Raw genomic sequence first — 21,115 nt, 5'->3', positions numbered from 1 at the left:
GGGAAACATTCAGTTCAGAAAGAAAGAAAGCTTAATATCTTTAAAGATGTTTGAGTTTTCTGTTTCTGCCGTTTGGAAAGTTAAATTGATTTAGACATATAAAAAGACCCCAAACAAGTCAGCAGCCATAAACATTTGTGCAGACTACAGTGGAAAGTGCTCTAAATGTGGCAATAACAAATATGCATAATAGGAGCTAGAGAGGAATTTACATATCAGCCTTATTTCAGAGAAAAGCATCAAAGCTCTCCAGCAGAGGTTGATGCTTCACAAGAGACCATGGCATTAGATTATGTGTTCGTTTGCACATAATGCTATTCTTACATGTATGAAAAATTAAACCTGCAAAGGAGAAACTCCTTGGATAGGGAAGGGAAGCAGTGAATAAGGAGAGCATAAAATAATAGACCTAAGGGCTCTTTCTGCCTTTTATTAGGGGGATTAGAGAAGGCCAAATGCTGGTGGTGCCTCTTGCACTCCTGGTCCATGAGGCGTGCTGAGATGGGGCATAGTAGCTGTGTGTGTGTACAGGGCTCTTGGTGGTGTCGAGAGTGTCAAGGTCTTTTCATCATCATGAGTGACTCCTGCAGAGAGGGATTTCAGCCTTTACAGGAGGAAGACCTGGGGATAGTGTCTTTGGGGATATTTCCGTGATGTTCACTGCGACCCTTGCAAGTTAGGGGGGGAATCTGGGCACTTTAAGTGACAAGTCCTTACCTGTAGGCCTCATTATCACCAGAATGTAATGCAATTTGGGCACGGACGTGTTTACAGAGTGCTTTAGAAGTTGCCACGCTTGCCAATTTTTCTGTTTGCTCAGTCTCCCTTATCTTCTGCTGCAAGTGTTTCCTTCATATCCTGGTTGGGCTCTTCAGTTGCCTGGGCCTGGCTGAGGACTCCATGCTGCAGTGGAAAAACTATTTTGCCTAAAGCTGCCAGGCCCTAAAATATGCCTAAAGGTTGCCTAAAGTATGTAGCCATGAGACCTCAGCCTTACCCTGCAAGTAACAAGCCTGAGGAAGCCACACAGAGCGGACAACTGAAGGGCACCCTTGCAGAAGGAAAACGAAAGAGCCAGAGGAAGGAGCGCAAAATGATGGCCTGCCTGCAAACCTCAACTGTTGTGCTTGTGTGCCCTGAAAAAAAGCCATTTATGTGTGCCCGCAATACTCAAGGGATGAGCTACGTGTGAAGAACAATCCTCATTTTTTAAAAAGCCGCCTTTAGAAATCATTTGGGAGAAACATTTGTTCTTGCTCAGGCAGCACAGCCAGAAATGCCAGTGGACGATACTGCCGAGAAATTGATGAAGCAGCATACAGTCTGGGGAAGAAGAATTTTAAAGGGCAAAAACTATTTTAAAATGATTAATTCAAAGCAATGAATACCAAAATTACACTTTCTTAACAAAAGAGTGCAGTTAGCTGACTTTCTGCAAGACACAAATATCCCCTTTTCTCCTCTTTTTGACCTTCTGTTACCCCTCTCCTCCTCCTTATTGTTAGGACAGAGAGAAAGAAAGAAAACTTCACACAAATGTCTACATGACTTCGTTGACTGCTTGTGCTTTCTTGTAACCGTGAAGAATAATGTCATTTTACTTCAAATCCTAGAGAAGAACTGTCGTTCATATCCATCACAATCAGCTTCACTTCTTTTCCACTGTTGTGGATCATTCCCATCAGCATGTATTGAATTCCAGAGGGGAAAAAAACATGCTTTTATGACATGAATTCTTTAAAATATCCAGCTGGTATGTAGTTGATGATGTAGTTGATGAGTAAGTTAAAGTCCTGCAGAATAATAGTGTTTTCTGCTTCCTCTCTTTATGCGGAGATGTTTTGCTAGAAATATGAAGCTTTCCAGACATCGAAGACTAAAGTGTGAAATACCCTCTCTTCCTCGAGCTATAAATTTGAATCCTAGTGGATTTAATTCAGCTATGGTTCCAGATAGGTAAACATTGTTCTATGCAGTTCCTAATGCAAAATATGTGTAACATCAGTCTCTTGGCTCTGCCACAGTACAGGAGGATCCCATGGCATTTTCACAGAGCAAAACCTTCCCTTGAGCAGACTCTGACACTATTTTTTTTCCCAGCTGTGAAATGCCAAATACTATTTTCCCCTGGAACTGGCTCCTTCCTGCCTCGCAGATCGCATCTCAGCTGGACAGTCAGTGCACGAGGGCACGTGCTCTGTGCAGGGATGCTCTTCATGAAACATGAGGCCCCATCGGACCAAGCAACCTGCCCAGTTCAGCTGTAGTTATTACCAGAGGGCAGTTTCACCACCGCCTCCTGGTCCGGTATAATTCTGTCCTCCGTGCAAAGCTAGTTACTTGTACAAGTTACAGTCTGAGTTTCAGGACATATGGAGAGCAGGAGAGTCCTGTGTGTTTTGCCTCCAGGGCTAAGTAATTTAAAAAGGTCTTTGTTCTTTTCTGAAGTTATAATTTTTGTGAAGTACCTTGCTCTCCATAAGTACGCTTTTCAGTAGTGCCAGAGTCCTGTTGCACATCCATTCCCTTTGCAAAGTGGAAATCATTCTCCTGAGACATTTGCCATTAAAAAAATATATATCTATATAACCTGGTAACATACAAAATACAACACTCTCCATTTCAATTTTCTTTCCTGTGGCTTTTGCACAGGAAAGAAATACACTCTGGGGAATAAAAATAAGAAGAAATAGTTGAGACATATATCGAAGAAAATTAGCATTTGGATGTTGGAAAAAGAAAGTGGGCAGCTGTAGAATGCAAAAATTGAGAGAACTAGAATAACAGGTAAAGAAGCCCTTGAGGCCTATGCATACACTGGCTCACTTTTGCTTTCTTGAACCTGGCAAATAACATAATATCCTGGGTAAAAAGAGGAGGCTTCTCTTGTTCTCAATATACATTACATATGTAACTTGTCTTATTCAAGTTTGCTTTTCAAGAGGGATGTTCCTATGCGTACAGGATCAGTTTCTCCTCTGGAATAGTTACTTTTCAGGCTCATGTCTTTAGCACACTGTAATTCAGTAGTTCCTTTAGTATAAAGAGCTTTTTTTTTATGGCCAGCAGCAGTGGCCACAAAGGAGAAATTACCACCAGCAGTGATTTTTCTGACCCCATTGCCAGCAGCACTGACATGATTACAGCAGTAACAGAAATAAGAGCTGGGGCTAGCAACAGCATCACAGCGGGCAGACGCATCGTTCAAGGGCATCCTAAATGTTGTCAGAAACCACACTCAACCTGTGCACGTTCTTCCTGGAGAAAATACCGAGGAGGGGAAGATGATTCATGCTGAAAATTCACCTTTTTTTAAAAAAAAAAATTGCTGCAAGAACCCACAGTGGCAGGACATTTGAAGTTTCAGTTCATTAAACTTTGAATCCCGACAGTCTGTCTGTATAGCACAGAGAAAGAAAAGGCTCTAGATAGACATTTGTTTTTCACGGAGGTGTGATATCAAGCAACAGAATTCGCAACACTTTCTTTTCAGTATAGCACTCATCATTCCAAGTATGCTTTAAATTGTTTGGCTCCCAACACATCGTTACCAGACAGATGGCATCAAAAGGACAGAAACAACAGTAAATGCATAAAAAAGTTGAAAGGCTTCAGGGTTTAATTTGTGAAAGAAGTGAAAAGGTCATACAGTAATTTTACTTTGTCATGTTGTTTCCATTGTGAAGTTCAAGCGTGTTTCCAATCTCTTCCATTTTACTGTGACTACTGCCTGCATCTGTGACCCCTCTCCCTAACCCATCACATCCTTCCTTCTTATACATCCGCTCCCGAATACCCACGGTCCTCCTGTCATGTATAAACGCTTCGAGCAGCTCTGTTTCCTAAGGCACTTGGTCCACAAAATCCTGGTGGAAAATTAGCTTTTGTCATTTCCCTTCCAAAAAGGCGGAAGAGAAAGGAGATGATGTGTTGAATCCATATGATTTTCCCCTTTTGTAAGTTATCTTGTCCTTTATCTACTTGTTTTTTTCTGAGAACTGAATTGACTCATGGATGCTCCTTGGAGTAGTTTGTGGGGAAGCCTTTCTCCAAAAGGGATACTAAGGACTTCTGGAGATTTTCCTTTATGTGTGGCTGCCTCTGAGGTGCTTGCAGAGTATGGGGGACCCGTATGTCTAAAAGGAAAACAAAAAGAACATTTGGAAGGGCGTAATGAAGGAATGAGAAGAACTGTTTGTTACTAATAGTCTGTGCATTTGGTTGTATAACTGGATCTCCATGGAAATGAGAAAAGCTGCTGCCATGGCTGGATCAGGTGATGTTCTTGAGAAAATTGCTATCAGGAAAGCAAGTTTTCACAGGATGATTTGGCAGAATATTCTTCATGTCTGTATTTATTTTATTCTTTCTGATCTGCTTAGTAGGATGATTTTGCTTTTTTTGTAGGTATCCTACAGGCTTTTTGAAGACATGGGACTGTTTGAAACCTTTAAAATTCCAGTGCGGGAGTTCATGAACTACTTTCATGCCTTGGAATGTGGATACCGAGAGATACCCTGTAAGTAAAATTTCCCAACAGATAGTGGTCTAGGGTGTTATCCACACATTTTCCCTTTTTTTATGGAAGACTTTCTTCCCTTTAGTTACAGCAGGCACTTCCTCTTTCAAGAGCTGCCTTTTCTCTTCTTTTTTTTCTTAACCTATCCTTTATTTTGAATCCTATATCCGTAACTTCTGCAGATAATATATAGCTCACCATTAACATGCCAAACGCAGTGGTGCACAGACTAAATGAACCAAATATCAAAAAATGGTGACTGAAATGCTCAAAAGCAGTAGCGCACTGTACTAAAGGCATGAAAATGCTTTCATGCTTATACATATTTTCTTGTGCACTGAGAAGCATTGTGGTTTTTTTCCTCCCACGTCACATGGATGGCTCTGTAGTCAGAGGCTGGTGTTGCATCCCAGTCTTACTTTTCTTTTTTAATTGCATTTAATGTTTTATGCTGTTTAGTAATAATCCATGGCAAATTCTTTTCAAGCCTGAAAAACATCTAAAGCTACTAGAGCTACCAACAGCTGTTTCCTGATGATGTGCCTATTCCTAATGATGCAAGTATACTCGGCTGCCCCATCTGGGATTCATTGAAACATTTCCCCCTGTGGGAGACCTGGATTCGGTACACAGTGGCAGTGCTGTGCTTCCAAAGGAGACAAGCTTTGTAAACCAGGATAAAAAATGCATCCTGCACAGACTTCTGTGACTACAGTTAGGATGGTATTGTTCAATGTGAATCATTTATTCACTGAAAAAAAAAGTTTCTGTCATCCTAGAGGTATTAACTAATTCAAATCAAATTTAGCAAACCAACTGCACAGGACTTTATTTCATTTCAGGGCAAGGGAGGGAAATATTCCCCCTTTTAACCGGCATATAATCCATGTGTTGAGGAATGTGGGATCCCTCATTTCAGTGTTCTCCCATCTTCCAGAAAAAAAAGATCTGAAATATTAGTTTAATAAGTTGTATTATTTCTATCTATCTGTCTTTCTCTCAAAATAGTTAAATATGAATTGGAATAATTACTGTGAAAAGGATTGAAGGAAAACTACCTCAAAATGCCCTCCAGCCAGGTGGTTTGGACTACGCTGTGGGAAAATGAAAGGCCCAATTCCAAATCCTCCCTTGTGTTTGAATCAGAGCAGGGATTTGTAGCATCAGATTATTGCCTGGGGGGTTATAGGTGGATGTCCCACAGTCTGTCCTACTAGTGCTGTTCCACTTTGTTTAGCACTTAACTATTCATTGAGCCTCAGGAATTTTTGTGAATTTAGCCCTTCATTTCCTTGGCTTTTTTAACAAATGTTTCATTTTAGTCAAGAGGAATATTTTGTCTAATACTAAATTAGATTTCCTTCCAGTTTTTCATTCCTGTGAAGGGGTAAATAACCCAAACAACTTGCTGGGACCGCACCAGTTTATTTCCTCTGGTTGCTTCACTGAAAAAATCAATTATTCACACAAAATTAATTGTGACTATCCCAGCTGGGTTGAATTAGTACAGATTTCATACGAGGCTCATCCAGTCCTTATCCCAGCAAAGAGCATCAGACCCTTATGCGTGGCCATCGTCTAACTTTTGCATGAGCAGATTGCTTTCTTGGCAGAGGTGTTTTCAGTAGTTAGAGAAATGCAGGGGGAGAGTCAGTGCTTATTTCACTTTCTTCTTTCAAAAAACATCCATTCCTCTGCTGCTTGCCGTTCTGCTGTTAAGCTAATTGTCACTAACAACTATTATATGAAGTAGACTGCAGGGCCAGCAAGCTGGCCAAGACCTTCTCTGCCAGGGACTTAGATATCTAGGCCAGTTGCTGGTGCTGCACCAGTGGTGGGACTTAGATGTGTGGATTGCCAGCACTGCTGTGGAGGGGACAAGTGACTCTTCCCAGGAGACACAGTCCTTAGCCATTCCTTGGCAGTGACAAGTATGCAAATATGGTCATCAGAGGTGCATCAAATAATTAACAGACTGTTTTTCCTAGAAGAAACCAACGCTCTGTCCAAAATCAGCCTGAATCACAGGCTGAAACCTGTGTCCTTCAGTGGTTTTACCCACAATGTGGGCATTTGTCCTGGTGCAGCAAAGTGATGTCCCTCTTCCAGACGTCATGTTTTCCATGCCAGTGAATGTCTGGATGATGCTTTGTCCTGAATTAGCTTGAAATTCCTGCCCAGTCAGCTGTGTTGGTTGTGGCCTAACTTATCTTTGGTGCGAAGAGCCTTGAAGGGATTTTTATCTCTCATTTCTGCAAAGAGAGCTTGTAGTAAGCCAGAATACAGCAGCCAGGACCTAAATTCTTATCTCTGGACGGAAAGCTCCAGAAAGAACCTGATTTGGCTGTGCAGGGTGCACATATCCCAAGTTTTATTTAGTAATATGTCCAGTAGCACAGCAGCTAATTTTGCTTATGTAGAATAAGGTGTTACCTGCCTTGTTTTTAGAAGCTGGGTGAAATATGGCTACTGAAGTGGATTTTTTTTCCACTGATGTTATTTGAACCAAAGGTTAACTGTGAATGTTTATTCCATAGCCTTCAACAAGCAAAAGGTAAGCACTGAAGTGAGGGAATAGAGTTGGCAGCATTGATCAGGCCCCTTGCTTTGCAATATTTCCTATAATGCATGTATCACTGCTTCTCTGCTCTTTTCCTATTTCTTGACTAGGGTAAGACATGTTGTTGAACTTGCTTTCATCTCATTAAGAAATGGAAAGCTGAGCATTTACAGAAAACAGGAAGACATAGCTGTTTTCCATGCTTGTGATAGCGTTTGATTTGTATCTGCTCAATTGACTGCCGTGTAGTACCCACTAGATGGTGCTGATTTACCTCACTCAGGAATATCCCTAATGTTCGGTCCTTTGCTTTGCCCCACAGATCACAACAGAATCCACGCGACTGATGTTCTGCACGCTGTCTGGTACCTTACTACCCAGCCCATCCCGGGACTCCCCACTGTGATTAATGATCATGGGTCAGCAAGCGATTCAGGTAGATAAAAATGTGCTAATGCCTCTGCTGTATTTTTAAGCTTTCTGTCATGAAATTTGCTCGAAAAAAGCCAGTGTTGGAGGGTTACTTGCAGTAGTTGTTATAAAGACTGTGAAATTCAGTAGCATTTGGATGGTTGTATAACTTTGAAGAGAATGGAATTCATGTTCCGAAACCCAATATTATTTTCCAGAAACAAATACATTTAAAAACACGTGGGTGCAAGTCTCTTGCCTTTGTGGTAACCCATAATAGCTGCTATTTACTATCACTTGCTTTTTACAATGCCTTTTCTTCCTGAAAGCTGTATTAGTGCTCCAGAAGCAGTATGGACTCAGATGTTCAAGCGCTACCTTGTTCTACTGTTACAAAACTGCTTGCAGTGTGCAAGAGTGACATGCACATCCAAGTGCTTGGCTGTATTTTGAAGGGTCCCTTTGCCATTCCTTACTGTTTCTAAACTGAGAGGCTTATCACCTTCCAACTAGCTTGATGAACCAACTTGGCCACTGTTTTATGATTGCTCCACACAGGAAACTCTACCCTACCTCTACTCTACTCTGCTATTTATTCCCCCAGAGTGATCTGTAACAACTGGAAGACCTCTTTGTATTTTTTGGGCATATTGAGGGAGTTATTGAAAAAGCAGGATTTTGTTCCACAGAGTACATTTCTCCTTCTACTTTTTCAGTGGTGATTGATTGTGTGGCATATGCATATCGCTTTTGAAACACTTGAGGATGTTTTGGTGGGAAAGGGTTTTTTTGCTGGGAAATTCTGTCAAATGTTTGTCAGAAACTTCAAAGGTGAGGTGAGATGAGATGATTGAGTTCTGGTTTAGTTTGGTGTGTATTACATGAAAGACACTTGTTCACTTGCATGCAGGATCCATTCAAGCAGATTAAACTTGCGACACGTCTCTGTGTCTGCCTCTGATGGGGGCAAGTTCAAGATGGTTCAAAAAGAGGTTGTAAAGAGGATTATCAGCAAAGACTCAAAGCCTAGACCTTTGTGCTGGAAAGCATGTACCTGTACCATAATAAATGCTAATCCATAACCCTGACTGTTAGTGCCTCGTAAACTAATCTATATGATGGAGCAATTAGGGGAAGGAATGGGAGGGTTGAGTGATCCACAAAGCTCCAGCACGGCCATCAATTCAAGGCTTATTGTCAGTAGCTGATAAAACTTAAGTAGTTTGAGAATAGGCACTACTGGATGGCTGAAAGATCCCGAGTAGGATCTGAGGTTGTTCCTTTCCAGCTGCATGATGTATTGTGCTGGGATGTGTGCACAGTATCAGAAAGCATTCATCCAGGTCAGGATGTGTTTGCTTTGGTTGTTATGTGGTAAATTAATCCCGCTCCCTTCTGCTTTGCTGCTCCTACCTGTTTTGGTAAGTCACTGAAAAAGTGGTAAGGATTTTTTTTCTATTTATTTAATTATTTTGCTCAGATTCTGACAGCGGGATCACTCACGGCCACATGGGCTATGTGTTTTCGAAGACATACACACCTACAGACGACAGCTACGGGTGCCTGGCTGGCAACATCCCTGCTCTCGAGCTGATGGCTCTTTATGTTGCTGCAGCCATGCATGATTATGATCATCCAGGAAGGACCAATGCCTTTTTGGTAGCAACGAGTGCTCCTCAGGTAAACAAACTCTGGGTGATGTTCGTGTTCAGTTTGGAAGATCTTTGATAACAGCTTCTTGTAGCCAGTGTTTCCTATGGCTTCTCTGAGGCATAACTAAGAGGTGCTCTACCAAGTATTGGGAAGTAGAATATTAAAGTGACAGAAAATCGTCACTTAACTTGGGAATTACTGGTTAAGAGTTTTCGTACATACCCTCACCACCCTCACCAATTATTGGAGATATTAAGAAAGTGTTGATAAAATGCCATAGTAACTAAAAAACTAATGTTCTGCCGACTGATCTGGAATCCTTAACTATTTGCGAAGTCAGGAAAGAATTGTTCTGCCCAGCAAGGGCAGAAAGTTAAAACATTTGTGTATTCTTTAGAACACCTGCATAGTTGACAATGCACCATGCAAATGAGTTTGTACATGGTCTTAATGTATTTTCTGTTGCTCCTACAGTAAAAGAGCAGCTGAAGTTTTTTATGAATACATCAGTACGTATGCCTCTGTAGGGAAAAAAATCAACTCAGTTTATAAATGCAGAACCGATGCTTACCTAAGATTGCATAGAAATTGCTGCCAATGCTGGCAGCTGAACTTAGCAATTCTGAGTCACTGTTTGTTGGCTGAATTATGAGATCATCTTTCCTTATCTTACATAGCTGACTTGCCTGCCTTCAGCGTACTGTATTGAAAAACATTTCTATGGATAAGGAAAGAAAAAAAAACATGGTTTAATGAGGAAAAGTCGGGTAGGGGTGCGGAATGCCCAGATTACCCCCCAGGAACTTCCTCTCTCTCTAAGAGCAAGTAGCCGTACCTTGCTCTGCCTCAGTTTCTCTCTATAAAGTGATAGCAATACTTCTAAACCTTGTAACTCTTTGTGTGATTGAGAACCCAGATACCCCATGTAGGTAAACAGAAAGACAAAAACATACTCTGTCCTTAAATCTGCCTTAAGAAATAAGTACTGTGGCTTTGCAGTTGTAAAAATCAGCAAGCAAGTTAGGTGATTAGCTTTAAGGTACTCCCAAAGTTCATTCACATTTTTCTTGCTGTTCTTTTAAATTTGGTATAACCTCACATTTGCAAAATTTGTTTTCAGCATCTGATTTGTTTGCTGTTTTTTTCATCACAACTAATATCAGTTTTCAGTGATGGTAAAGTGCTGCTGAACTAAACACCTGCCTTCAGGAATGGGCCCTAGTAGCACAATATGTGCCTCTTGGCTGGTTAAGGATTTAACCAATTTTGGATTTAGTCTTCAGAAATCTGTCAGGTTGTGCATACGTTGTCAGACTGTGCATTAAAAAAAAAAAAAAAAAGGGAAAACTTCAGGGTTTTTTGCTCAAGAAAAATTCGCAGAGAAATTCAGAGAACTTCCACACTTCCTGTGTTTGGAATCAATCTCCTATGGATAGAATTGCCAGATACAAACAAAATGCAGTCCCTTACTAAGAAGATGACTGTAATTCTAAGAAATAGTGAAGTGCTACATTTTATAATACTGATTATATTACACATATAAGTAAAGCACGTATTTCATTAGCCATTCACATGTGGGAAGAAACAGATTAATGGATTGTTATATTATGCAGTTCAGTCGTATGATACAAAATACTGTGATTAGTCCTGCCAAAATCACATCTTGGACCTGAGTCATATTAAAAAAATCAACTGAACCTCTCTCATCCATTAGGCTCCTGTCATTCCTATTTGTATGTTGCAGCATCGTCTTTGCTAAGAGGTTTCGTAGCATTTAGCTGTGCATGTTGCTTTTGCAGGCTGTGCTGTACAATGACCGCTCTGTTTTGGAGAACCACCACGCAGCTGCTGCCTGGAACCTGTTCATGTCCCGGCCCGAGTACAACTTCTTAGTCAACCTCGACCACGTGGAATTCAAGCATTTCCGCTTCCTTGTCATTGAGGCAATTTTGGCTACTGACCTGAAGAAACACTTTGATTTCGTTGCCAGATTCAATGCCAAGGTAATGAGATGAGTTTGGGTTTCTGGCGTATGGTCAGAAAAGTTTGCGGGGCTTTGTAGTATCACAGTGGTTAAGACTGAAGAAGTTGATGTGTCATTCTTTCTCCTAGATGCACATTCTGCTGCTGTGAAACATTCTGTTCAGCATCAATCTGCCACATTTACTAGTTACTTTTTTAAGCTTAGTTGTACTTGCATATATTTACATTTATATAATTTTCCTATAAATAGTATATCCTATATATCCTATAAATATCCTATTTATATAGTATAGGATATGCTCTGCTCTTGATAGCACACAAAGTGGGGCAGATGTGGGACCAGACAGACACTATAGCACTACATGCTATAGGGATGCTGTCTGCTGCTCATGCGCTGAACTGCATCAGGACAGAAGGGACTAAGCAAGGAAAAGCTGGTGTTACTGGGAGAAGGAACTAGAGAGACAAAACAAGGCTGCTTGTTCTTTCAGAAGGCCATCAGACTGAAAATTGCAGCTTTCATGGTGAATTCAGTAGTGAGATGCCTTTTTTACCTAACACCACAAGGTAAAGTAAAAAGCTGTGTTAGCAAGCTTCCATAATGTCTAATAATTTACTGTTTCTTTTTTGTCAGTTTAATCCTACTGTTGTATTAGAAAAACACAGAAATCATAACACTTCTGATACGTGAATTTCAAATGCCATAGAAGGATGGAAGGATGATCCTTCTGTCCCAGTTGGAGGGGTAACTGTATGAGAAAAGTTGCTAAGAGTTGCCTGCTCTCTCCAGTCAGTATGCACAAAATCGTAACACTGGGAGCCTGTTCTGAAAAGAAAGATGTACCATTTCAATGTAATTTATTGGAAATCACCAGCTATCAAGTCACTTTATTGAGCTCCATCATCCCTCAAAGCTGTAGGTCTGTTACCTAGATGATATCTTCTTTGGAATTGACACTGTCGCCTTGTTTTTTTTGTATAATACCAAGCACAGGTTGTTTCTAGTCCTGGACTGAGACCTGCTTGCTGTTTTAGTAACACAGAAAAATATTTTCTTGTCATATTGCTACGAATGGACCTACATCCTCAAATTTTTGAGGCCTTGGAATATAAGACTGGTTTCATTTTTCATTTCCCTGCAACTTCTCTCTCTTCATCATGCTTAAAGAAGCTGTAAAGAAAGGCCTCAAGTTATGGTCCAGAGTAGACAGAGCACTGACCTGTAAATCTGTAAAGGTTTGAGGACCCTGATAGCCATGTCTCCAAACGCTCTGGTGGTATCAAAGTGGTTTGTTTAGGTCTTAATTTGAAACTCTGAGACCAGTCTCATCCCACCTAGTTTTCTGTCAAAGCATTAAGCATATTGGCAGATTCCCACCCTTCAAGGCTTCACAGACAATAAAACACGGTGCATTTAGACTGTTTGGAGCCTGTGGATTTGACAGCTTTGATCAAACCTTCCCTTCTGTGACCTTCAGTAATCAGTGAGAAAGGACAGGCTAAACCAGTGATGGCTGTGGCTTTGTCACAGAGATAAACTGTCTTAACCGTGGAAATGGGCAAGCTAGACAAGCTGTAAATGCAAAATATTGGCATAATTGAAAATTAAATTTGGCTTAAATCTATCAGACTGGAAGATGCTAGATGTAACCATAGCAAGGTGATATCTGTGACACAGCAAATAATTAGGAGTGCAGTCTGATGTATCACATTCTGCTAGCTCACTATAGATTTCAAATAACTGCTGTTAGCTTCCTTCTCTCTCCTGATTGCTTGAATACTTACTAAATAAAAAGTTGAGGAGAAGCTGAAAATATTGGCCGTGTTGGTTGCCGAGCCTCGTTTTCCCTGAATAGTCACAATCTTAAAAGGAAAGTATTTATTTTTGGTTAGCAAAACTGCTTTTGCAGTGGTCTCAGAGAGCATGCATCACATGTTCGTTTCTGGGTAAAGGTGCTGATAAAATTAGCACTAAATGATCATGTTATTGACTGAGCTGCTGACTTGTAGTTTTGTGCATTAGGGCAACAGTCAGAGAGATCCTTCTCCATAGCAGGTGGCCAAGCACGTGTCATGGAAGCACTGTCCCACCAGAAAAGCTTGCAGTCTGGAAAGTACCACCAAGAAATAATGAAGGACGTTTTATCTCATCATAACACAACAACTTTTTCAACTTGTACATACTTGATGATCAAGGCAGTGATCCAAAGAGGGAGTTGAATTTCAAAGATTAATTAGATGGGGAAAGATAGTCCCTTTTACGCTAAGGGATTTTATAGGAGAAAAGGCTAAGAAGGGAAAGTGTGACTAACAGCAGTAAAGACTCGTATCACAGACCCCTTGGAAATAATGTCTCTGAAAACTGGCACTGCTCTGCAAAGGGAGAAGCAGCCTGGTAGAAATGTGCGATCTGCAAAGTTAAGAATTGCAGAATTTAATAATCTCATGATGAAGACTGGAAACTTGTGATTTCTGGCAGCAGGAGGACGCCTCATGCTCCATGTGTAGATCTGCATCTACAGAGCATGTTGAGTGCCCTGGCAGCAGGTGAGGGGCAGGAAGGCATTAGTGCTGAGTGAGCCTGAGCCACACAGCAGCAGTAGGAGAAAGCGGCGAGCGGTAGCAGTGGGACACTCCTGCACATTTTATTAGAGGAATAATGTGAAGCGTGGGAAGAAAGGAGAGAAGGGAAAAAAATAGAGTCCTTCCATACATACTGTTTTCAAATGGGACCCTAAGCTTGGTGACATTCGTCTTCATGCTCTGTAAATACGTCAGCATGGCATTTGCTGATAATTAGTCTTTGCAGGCAAATAAGATAGTAACTTAATGGGAAATGGTATAGAAAGCTTGCATTTGTTTATCTTCCTGATAATACTTGCAAACAATGCAGTATTTGCTAAATATCAGTTTCTCATAATTTACCTCAGTGCTCATTATTTTTCACTTACTTTTCTTTTTCTGGATTGATCTACGGATAACTGCAACTTGCAGCCTTGGTGTAACTCATAGCTGTGATTTTTGTTGAGTACCTAAACATATGGTAAGATATTCCAGGGCAGACCTTCCTGCTTTTACCCAGAATAGCTGCCATGGTTGTCCTCTTTTTTTTCTGCTAGGTGAACGATGATGTTGGAATTGACTGGACTAACGAGAACGACCGCCTGCTGGTTTGCCAAATGTGCATCAAACTGGCTGACATCAATGGGCCTGCAAAATGCAAAGATTTGCATCTGCAGTGGACAGAAGGCATTGTCAATGAGTTTTATGAACAGGTAAATAAATACATGCCCAAGGGAGTATTTGCTGGTTCCTGTTTTGCCTTTGCAACACAGTTCTTGAGTGCTAGTGTTAGTGATTCATGATGGTCGTAGTATGTATGGGTGCCCATGCATGCAAACAAAATTTGCTAATCAGCTCTATGATATGATTCTTCTTGGGTCTGGCGTAACTAGTATCAGAGGACAATAAATGATGACTGATGTCATCAAAGTTTTCTGACATTGAACTTGGAATCAAGCTTGAGAGGAAAATACTGGTGTTATCTATTCCACAGTAAGAACCTGTGGGAATCTGTGTTTTGGGAGAGCTCTATTTTCCATCAAAAAGGTATGCTATTAAATGTATTCATGTTCTTGAGAGGTACTGTAAAGTACCGTTGGGGATAACCTTGCTCATAATCCTCTAAGTAAAAAATAGTAAAATTGAGATTCATCCTCTCTCCAAATTCTGTTTCAGAATAGCACATTTGCTGTCCTTACTAATGGCATTCCTTTTAGCATGGGAATTAGGTGTAAAAGTTTTTGAACTCTTGGTTTGCAACTTCCAAAAGATTGGGTAATCAATATAATGTATTAGGGATTTCTTTCAGTGCAAGACATACATTCGCTGTACTATTTTTTTTTGTGTGTGATATGTGTTGACATACTGACAGGATTTGAAACTGAAATTATTTTCTTCTTAGGACTTCCAGCATCAAGGACAATCAGCTGTATTCTTAGCTGATTAAAGCTAGATGAAAATCTCTTTTTTCCATAGTATAGAATGCTATGAGGGGTTTGTCAGATCATCTTCACCATGCTTTGATCATATAATTCTTTTCTGCATTGAGAAGGTATTCCTTTCTCATTTCTGAAAAAGGAAAATTTTGTTAAGTATGAATTTCCCCAGAATTTTTGTCATCAGAAGATCATAAATATATATGCTCAATCTATGTTGTGAAAAATAGTATATTTCTTGAATTTCCTTTAATAAAAAAACACTTTGAAGAATGTTACTCCCCTATAAATAACAACCCTTATTAAAAACATACAGCATATTAACATTCTAAACCCTGTACCATATCGTTGCAGTATGTTCCCATTTTTTCCCTCCACGTGCTCAGCATCCTTATTAGAAGACAGCCTATTTTATATATATTAGAAAGAATAAAAAATGTCCTGCAAAATATTCCACATCATAAATCATTTTTAACCTAACATGAAAAAAGAATTTGTAAACATTTCAATAGTCAAATTTCTTTGCTGTGCTGACAACTCTCAGCCATGCAGCCAGCTATGTTACTGTGGAGAGGGCTGCCATCTTTTCTTAATTTGTTTGCTGTCTCAAGAGTGGATGTCACGTTTCAGTGTTTTCTTAGCACTGATATTCATGTTTGATTGAGCAATACTTTTTTGGATAGATTGCTGTAAAATAAGAAAACACGAGGAGGTTAGACATTTGTGGTACCTGTTTCAACATTTATCTCTTATTTTTTGTGCTTCCCAGATCTCATCAGGGTGTTGACTCGAATACATTATCCATGATTTTTTGAATCATGAAGATTATTTAGAAATAAGTGCAGACAATTTGTAACTTAATGGAAACTAGGAATGACTGTACAAATACTAATTCTCATTCTCCAGTGTAATTCTCTATGTTGCATTAATACATTCATTTTCATAACTGGCTCAAGGGGTTTTTTTTGTTTTTTGGAGAAGAGGCCATCCAGTCTTCACATATCTAGTCCCCTGATATCACTAGACCTTTTCTTTGTTAGGGGTGAATAAGAACATCAAAACTCATTCTGCAGGAAAGCTTAACCTTCGTTTCACTCCTTAGAGGAGGGAGAGAAGGATTTTCCCATACCTCCATTACGCCTCAAGAAAAGGTAGCAAAGAGGTTTGTGGGAAGATGTTCTGCTTCTGAATTATCCCTACTTTGATGAATCATTGCAGTTTTCCCAGTAGATACATAAATAGATATGACCCAAAGTCAAGGAGAGTTCTCCTTGTTATTATGTATTGTAAGGGCAAAAATCATCCAGTAAGATAGCCCTTGCTCACAGCAGTTCAGTTTTGTCCCCTGCAAACAGATGTCAGATTACAAGGAAAATGAGCTAACAGTCACAAAATCTGGAGTTGCTTTTGTAAACAATATGGAGAAAGAAAACTTTTTTATCAGGCTTCCACAATTACAGTGTAAGATGCAGGGCAGGGAGGTAGGCATCGCTTTGCATTAAATTCTTGATACTGGTAGCAGGTGCTTTGAGAAGAAAAGAGCTGTAACTTCGATTAATCATTTAATGTAATGGCTGGAACAGCAGTGTGGCTGCATCACACTGGCATGCTATAGAAGTGTCATGTTAGTTAAATTATTTTTCTCTCAGCATTTTCAATTGGTTTGATGTACTAATTACTCCTTTTAGTGTCATGGCTTTGTTTCCTTTGCTTCAGAGAAATTACGGCTGTTTTTCATCCCCAGGGTGACGAAGAGGCTAGCCTTGGCCTGCCTATCAGCCCTTTCATGGATCGCTCTGCCCCTCAGCTGGCTCACCTCCAGGAGTCTTTCATTACTCACATTGTGGGACCACTATGTAATTCCTATGACTCAGCGGGACTCATGCCAGGAAAATGGGTAGAAGATGGTGATGAATCAGGAGACACTGATGAGCAGGAAGAGGAAGAATCAGCAGAAATGGAAACTTGTGAAAATGCTGAATCCAGTAAGTGTTGCTGGTTTTCAACAGAATAAATGGCATGTTCTGACCAAAAATGAAGCACTCTTAAGAGCCCGTGAACTGGTCAGGTTGAACATGGGCCTCTCTCACATCAAGGGGACAAAGTCAAAGCCGCTCCAAAGTCAAGAGTGGCTCAGTGCTGCCCTCAGTGAGGTCGGTACATGGCCGGTCACCTTGGCTATGGAGAAGCTCTGTGGTTGAGGACTAGTGCATGCTGCTGTTGAATATCTATGCTGTAGAAATTATTTTTAAGAAGAAAGGCCGCAGTTGTAGACCTGTTTCTTTTACTAGTTTAATCCTGCATGTATTACCATTCCATTTTCTTTTCTGTTGCTCCTTCCTCTGAATTTCCTCCTACTCTTTTTCTTCTGCTTCCTTCCTCCATGTCAACTTTCTGTCCCTCTCTGTATATTATACTTCTAAAAATCTCCAGCCTTCAATGCACTGATAAATATACATCAACTAATGCACAGCTTTTTCTCTAATATTACTACATTTTATGTTCTTCCTTGAGCCTTCCCTCGTCCCACTGAGTATTATTATATCTATTTTATCTTGGAGAAGCTCAGAGGTGGGAAGATGAGGCACTGAACATAGGCAATAAATCAGATTAAGGCCCAGAATTAAAATCTAGCTCTCCCAATTTGCAAACTGGCCTCTTATCTCTAGTAAGATGCAGGGATATATACTTTGTATTTAAGAAATCATTTTTCTTGTTCATAAACACACACACACATTTATTTATCAGGTTCAGGTGTGCAAAAAAAGCTAATGAGAACAGCAAATATTAAATAACATAACATATAGACGTTTATTGTAGCAACTCCTGACCTACAAACTGTCCAGGATCATCACTGTAATGGGAGGCAGATCCACGTGTTTCTGTAGCACACTGGCATTTTCGAAATTGCGTACCTGAAGGAATGCTTATGCAGTTAGCAACCAACATATATCCCAAAGTATTGGACTTGATATTGCTCCATAGAAGGGAAAGTATTTATATAAGGGTGTTCCCATGTATCCATTCTAGTGTCTCACCTTTTTTTTTTTTTTGAAATCCCGATAGTCTCTGTTCACCTCAGTCCTGTATTCACTTATTTTCTGAATTGCTGGTAGTCAAGTCAAATCAAAATCTGTTCTCAGGTTCAGAGGACAGAGCACTATTAACCTTTGCCACACTAAGAATAGATTGTTTTTATTAGTCTCTTATCTCCTTTCTTATCCGTGACAGTATTTCACTATTCAATGTATTCCTCTCAGACATTTCTTTTTCTCAAAACCTTTGGAGTGATTATATTAAAAATCCTGAAAAATCCAAGCTAATTATTTCTGCTATTGTACATTTTTACTTTCTGAATATCTGAAATGCTCAAAGAATTTTCTGGCGAAGCAGAGTTTGCCTCCTATTTTGCTGCATTAATGTGGGGATTTTATACTTGCTATATTTTAATTGTGAAATAAACCTCTTTTACTTAAACTGTAAAAAGTCCTTGGATTACTTGTGCTATTTTTAAAATGGAGAAAAAGAAAGGTGAGTGTTTTCTTCCTTGCCTTTTTTCCCCTCTCTTTTTGTAGTTTGTGTTAGTGAAACTTGGAAAAAAAAAAAAAAACACCTTCAGATTAGCTCCTTTCCCAGTGCAGAGTGTTCATCTTCTCTGTGTGCTGACATGTGAGCCCGTCATACCAATATGTTAAAATGTTTTCTTTTGACCCTCTAAATTCTCTGTGCCTGGAATATGGAGCTGAATCGGGTAGCTGTTTTGCTTTGTGTGACTTTGTGTGGACGTAGGGGTCTTGCATTTTGCTAGAAGTTTATCCCTGTTAAGCTTCGTGTTAGGAAAAGAGAATTTGGGAAATCCCACCACATTACCTGCCACAGGAGCGCTCAAGGTCTCTTAAAACCAACCTTTTTTCCTAATCATTTGCCATTAAAGAGCAGCCGAAGCCCTGCTGCAAGTGTAAGAGCGCAACGGGCCGAGTCTTGGGCGTTTGGGCCAAGCTGCCGCGCCACAGCAAGGCGCAGGGTCACCCGGGAAAGGCGGGGGACAGCGTCCTGCTGCGGCCCGGCAGCTCGGGGGTCCCTGATTAGCGCTAAACCTGGAGGGTGCCTGCAGGGAGCGAGTGCTGCTAATGACGGATTGAGCGGGATTGGGGCCGCGCTCCGTGAAAAGCGCTTTGTTCCCGGTTCAAGAGCTTCAGGGGCTCAGCGCTTTGGATCCTGACACAGGCATACTTTAGACAACCTGCAAATACTAATCCACGCAAATTTATTTGGTACAAAACATTCCTCTATGTCACCTTCTTTTTTCCAAAGAGATTGGCAGCGGCCCTTGGAAGGGTTTTTATTTCAGCGCTCTAAGTGCCATTGCCACTGTTAATGATGGGGGAAGGTTGTTCAAGCTTTGTAGTGATGAGGAGTTGAACGGCCTGTGTTGGACTGACTGGACAGACACAAAAACAGGCACTTCAGAGAGCAAAGCTGTGCAAGGAGCCGTGTGAAGGACCAGTGGCAAAAGCATTTTCTAGAGTAAGAGCAGGGGACTGATGCTTTGAAACCAGGGACGAGCGAAAGCTCCCTGATAACATTTGGTTATCCGCCGTCACTTCAGTTATCCAGCTCAGATGTTGGAAAGATGTTATGCAAAGGCTTTAAGGTTATCTCCAGTGAAATGGAGGAGTGGTAAACCCTGGGCTTTGGGATGTAGGAAGAGGTTCCTTCCTTGACTTATTGATCCCTGCTTATTTGTAAACCATCAGTCCTGCTCTGATAAGAGATGAAGCATGGAGAAGACAAGAGGGGATTTTTTTCCCATTTAGTTTGCTTTCTAGAGCAGAGAGCAGGAGAGTTGTGGAGAGTTAATACGTGTGTCATGCAGCAGGTTGATCAGAGACCTCAGACACTTGATGGCAAAGACAGAGGGCAGGAACAGCTCAACAACATGGGTTTGGGCAAAACCATTCAAGAGATAGAAGTCTCCATAAGTCCTGAGCAGCTTGCAAGCTCTCCTGGGGTAAATCTGGGACTAAGACGGGGCGGATGGCTTCCTGTAGTCTGGTGGAACCTGCTTTCCTGGATTTTCCTTTTGTTTAAGTCTGTGCTTTTAAAAATCTGTTGGAGCAGCTCCTCCGTGTCAGCATACACGTGTTCTGCTTCCTGCACCTTCACGCTCTTCTCTTTCTTCCCTCCCCAGAAAAAAAAAAAAAAAAACAAGGAGGGCATTAATTTCTTGTGGTATCTTCCAGGAAAGAAGAAGTTCAAGAGGAGGAAAATCTACTGTCAGATCACGCAGCACCTGCTCCAGAACCATAAAATGTGGAAGAAGGTGATTGAAGATGAGGAAAGGATATCTGGGACAGAGAAGCCGAGCGCAGAGCAAGCCACGCTGCACGCATCTTCAGAACAAATCCAGGCCATCAGGGAGGAGGAGGAGGAGAAAGGGAAGCCCAAGCGGGAAGAAGAAAACACAACCGTAGAACCAAACCAATGACAATATTTACAGCAGTATTTTAAGACAGATGTTGACTCGTGCACAGACTCTTTCTCAAGCCAGCACAGCATTTAGACACAACACTGTAGAAGTACAGGATAATGCGCCTACAGCTGTTTAATTTGTTTCTCTTTCCTTTCTATGGTGAGGTACATCGGTTAAACTCCTACGCTCAAGGAAGCTTTCACACTGCAACACCGGCTTTTACAGACTTTCTTTAAAGAGATCGGGGTGGGAGGGCGGGGGGGGGGGGGTGGAATTATATAAGTATATATAGCCAGAGGGTATTGGCGGCACACTTCAGCAAAATACATTTAATGATATATTCTGGTCACTGTGATATTTACAGGAGGAAGTTATCTATGGAAATGCTGCTTCTACAGCACACTTGCAGTGAACAGTAAGGTACCGGTTAAGTAGCTTTGGCTCTTAACGCCGCAGGATAGGAGTTGCGACGCGCTTCAGGGATGCTCATATCTCCTGCCAACATACACGTGTGCGTG

The 21,115-nt window shown here is 40.9% G+C and overlaps 1 protein-coding gene across 1 annotated transcript in view; it reads left to right on the top strand.

Moving 5' to 3' along the window:
- The window catches only part of PDE3A (phosphodiesterase 3A), a 38,836-nt gene extending 18,088 nt beyond the window's left edge, over positions 1–20,748 (top strand). Inside the window, exons 8-14 of the mRNA XM_010224322.2 lie at positions 4,408–4,519; positions 7,402–7,515; positions 8,971–9,170; positions 10,943–11,146; positions 14,246–14,401; positions 16,869–17,109; positions 20,368–20,748. Coding sequence (XP_010222624.2) covers positions 4,408–4,519; positions 7,402–7,515; positions 8,971–9,170; positions 10,943–11,146; positions 14,246–14,401; positions 16,869–17,109; positions 20,368–20,612 — 1,272 coding nt within the window. The 3' untranslated portion in view covers positions 20,613–20,748. The remainder of the gene's footprint in view (positions 1–4,407; positions 4,520–7,401; positions 7,516–8,970; positions 9,171–10,942; positions 11,147–14,245; positions 14,402–16,868; positions 17,110–20,367) is intronic.
- Positions 20,749–21,115: the final 367 nt, after the last annotated feature.

This window comes from Tinamus guttatus, unplaced genomic scaffold (genome assembly GCF_059628265.1).
Source record: "Tinamus guttatus ecotype Peru unplaced genomic scaffold, ASM5962826v1 Tinamus_guttatus_pri_ptg000308l, whole genome shotgun sequence".
NCBI lineage: Eukaryota > Metazoa > Chordata > Aves > Tinamiformes > Tinamidae > Tinamus > Tinamus guttatus.
Note: the sequence above shows the minus strand (reverse complement) of the source record. Positions and strands in the feature narration are given on the sequence as shown.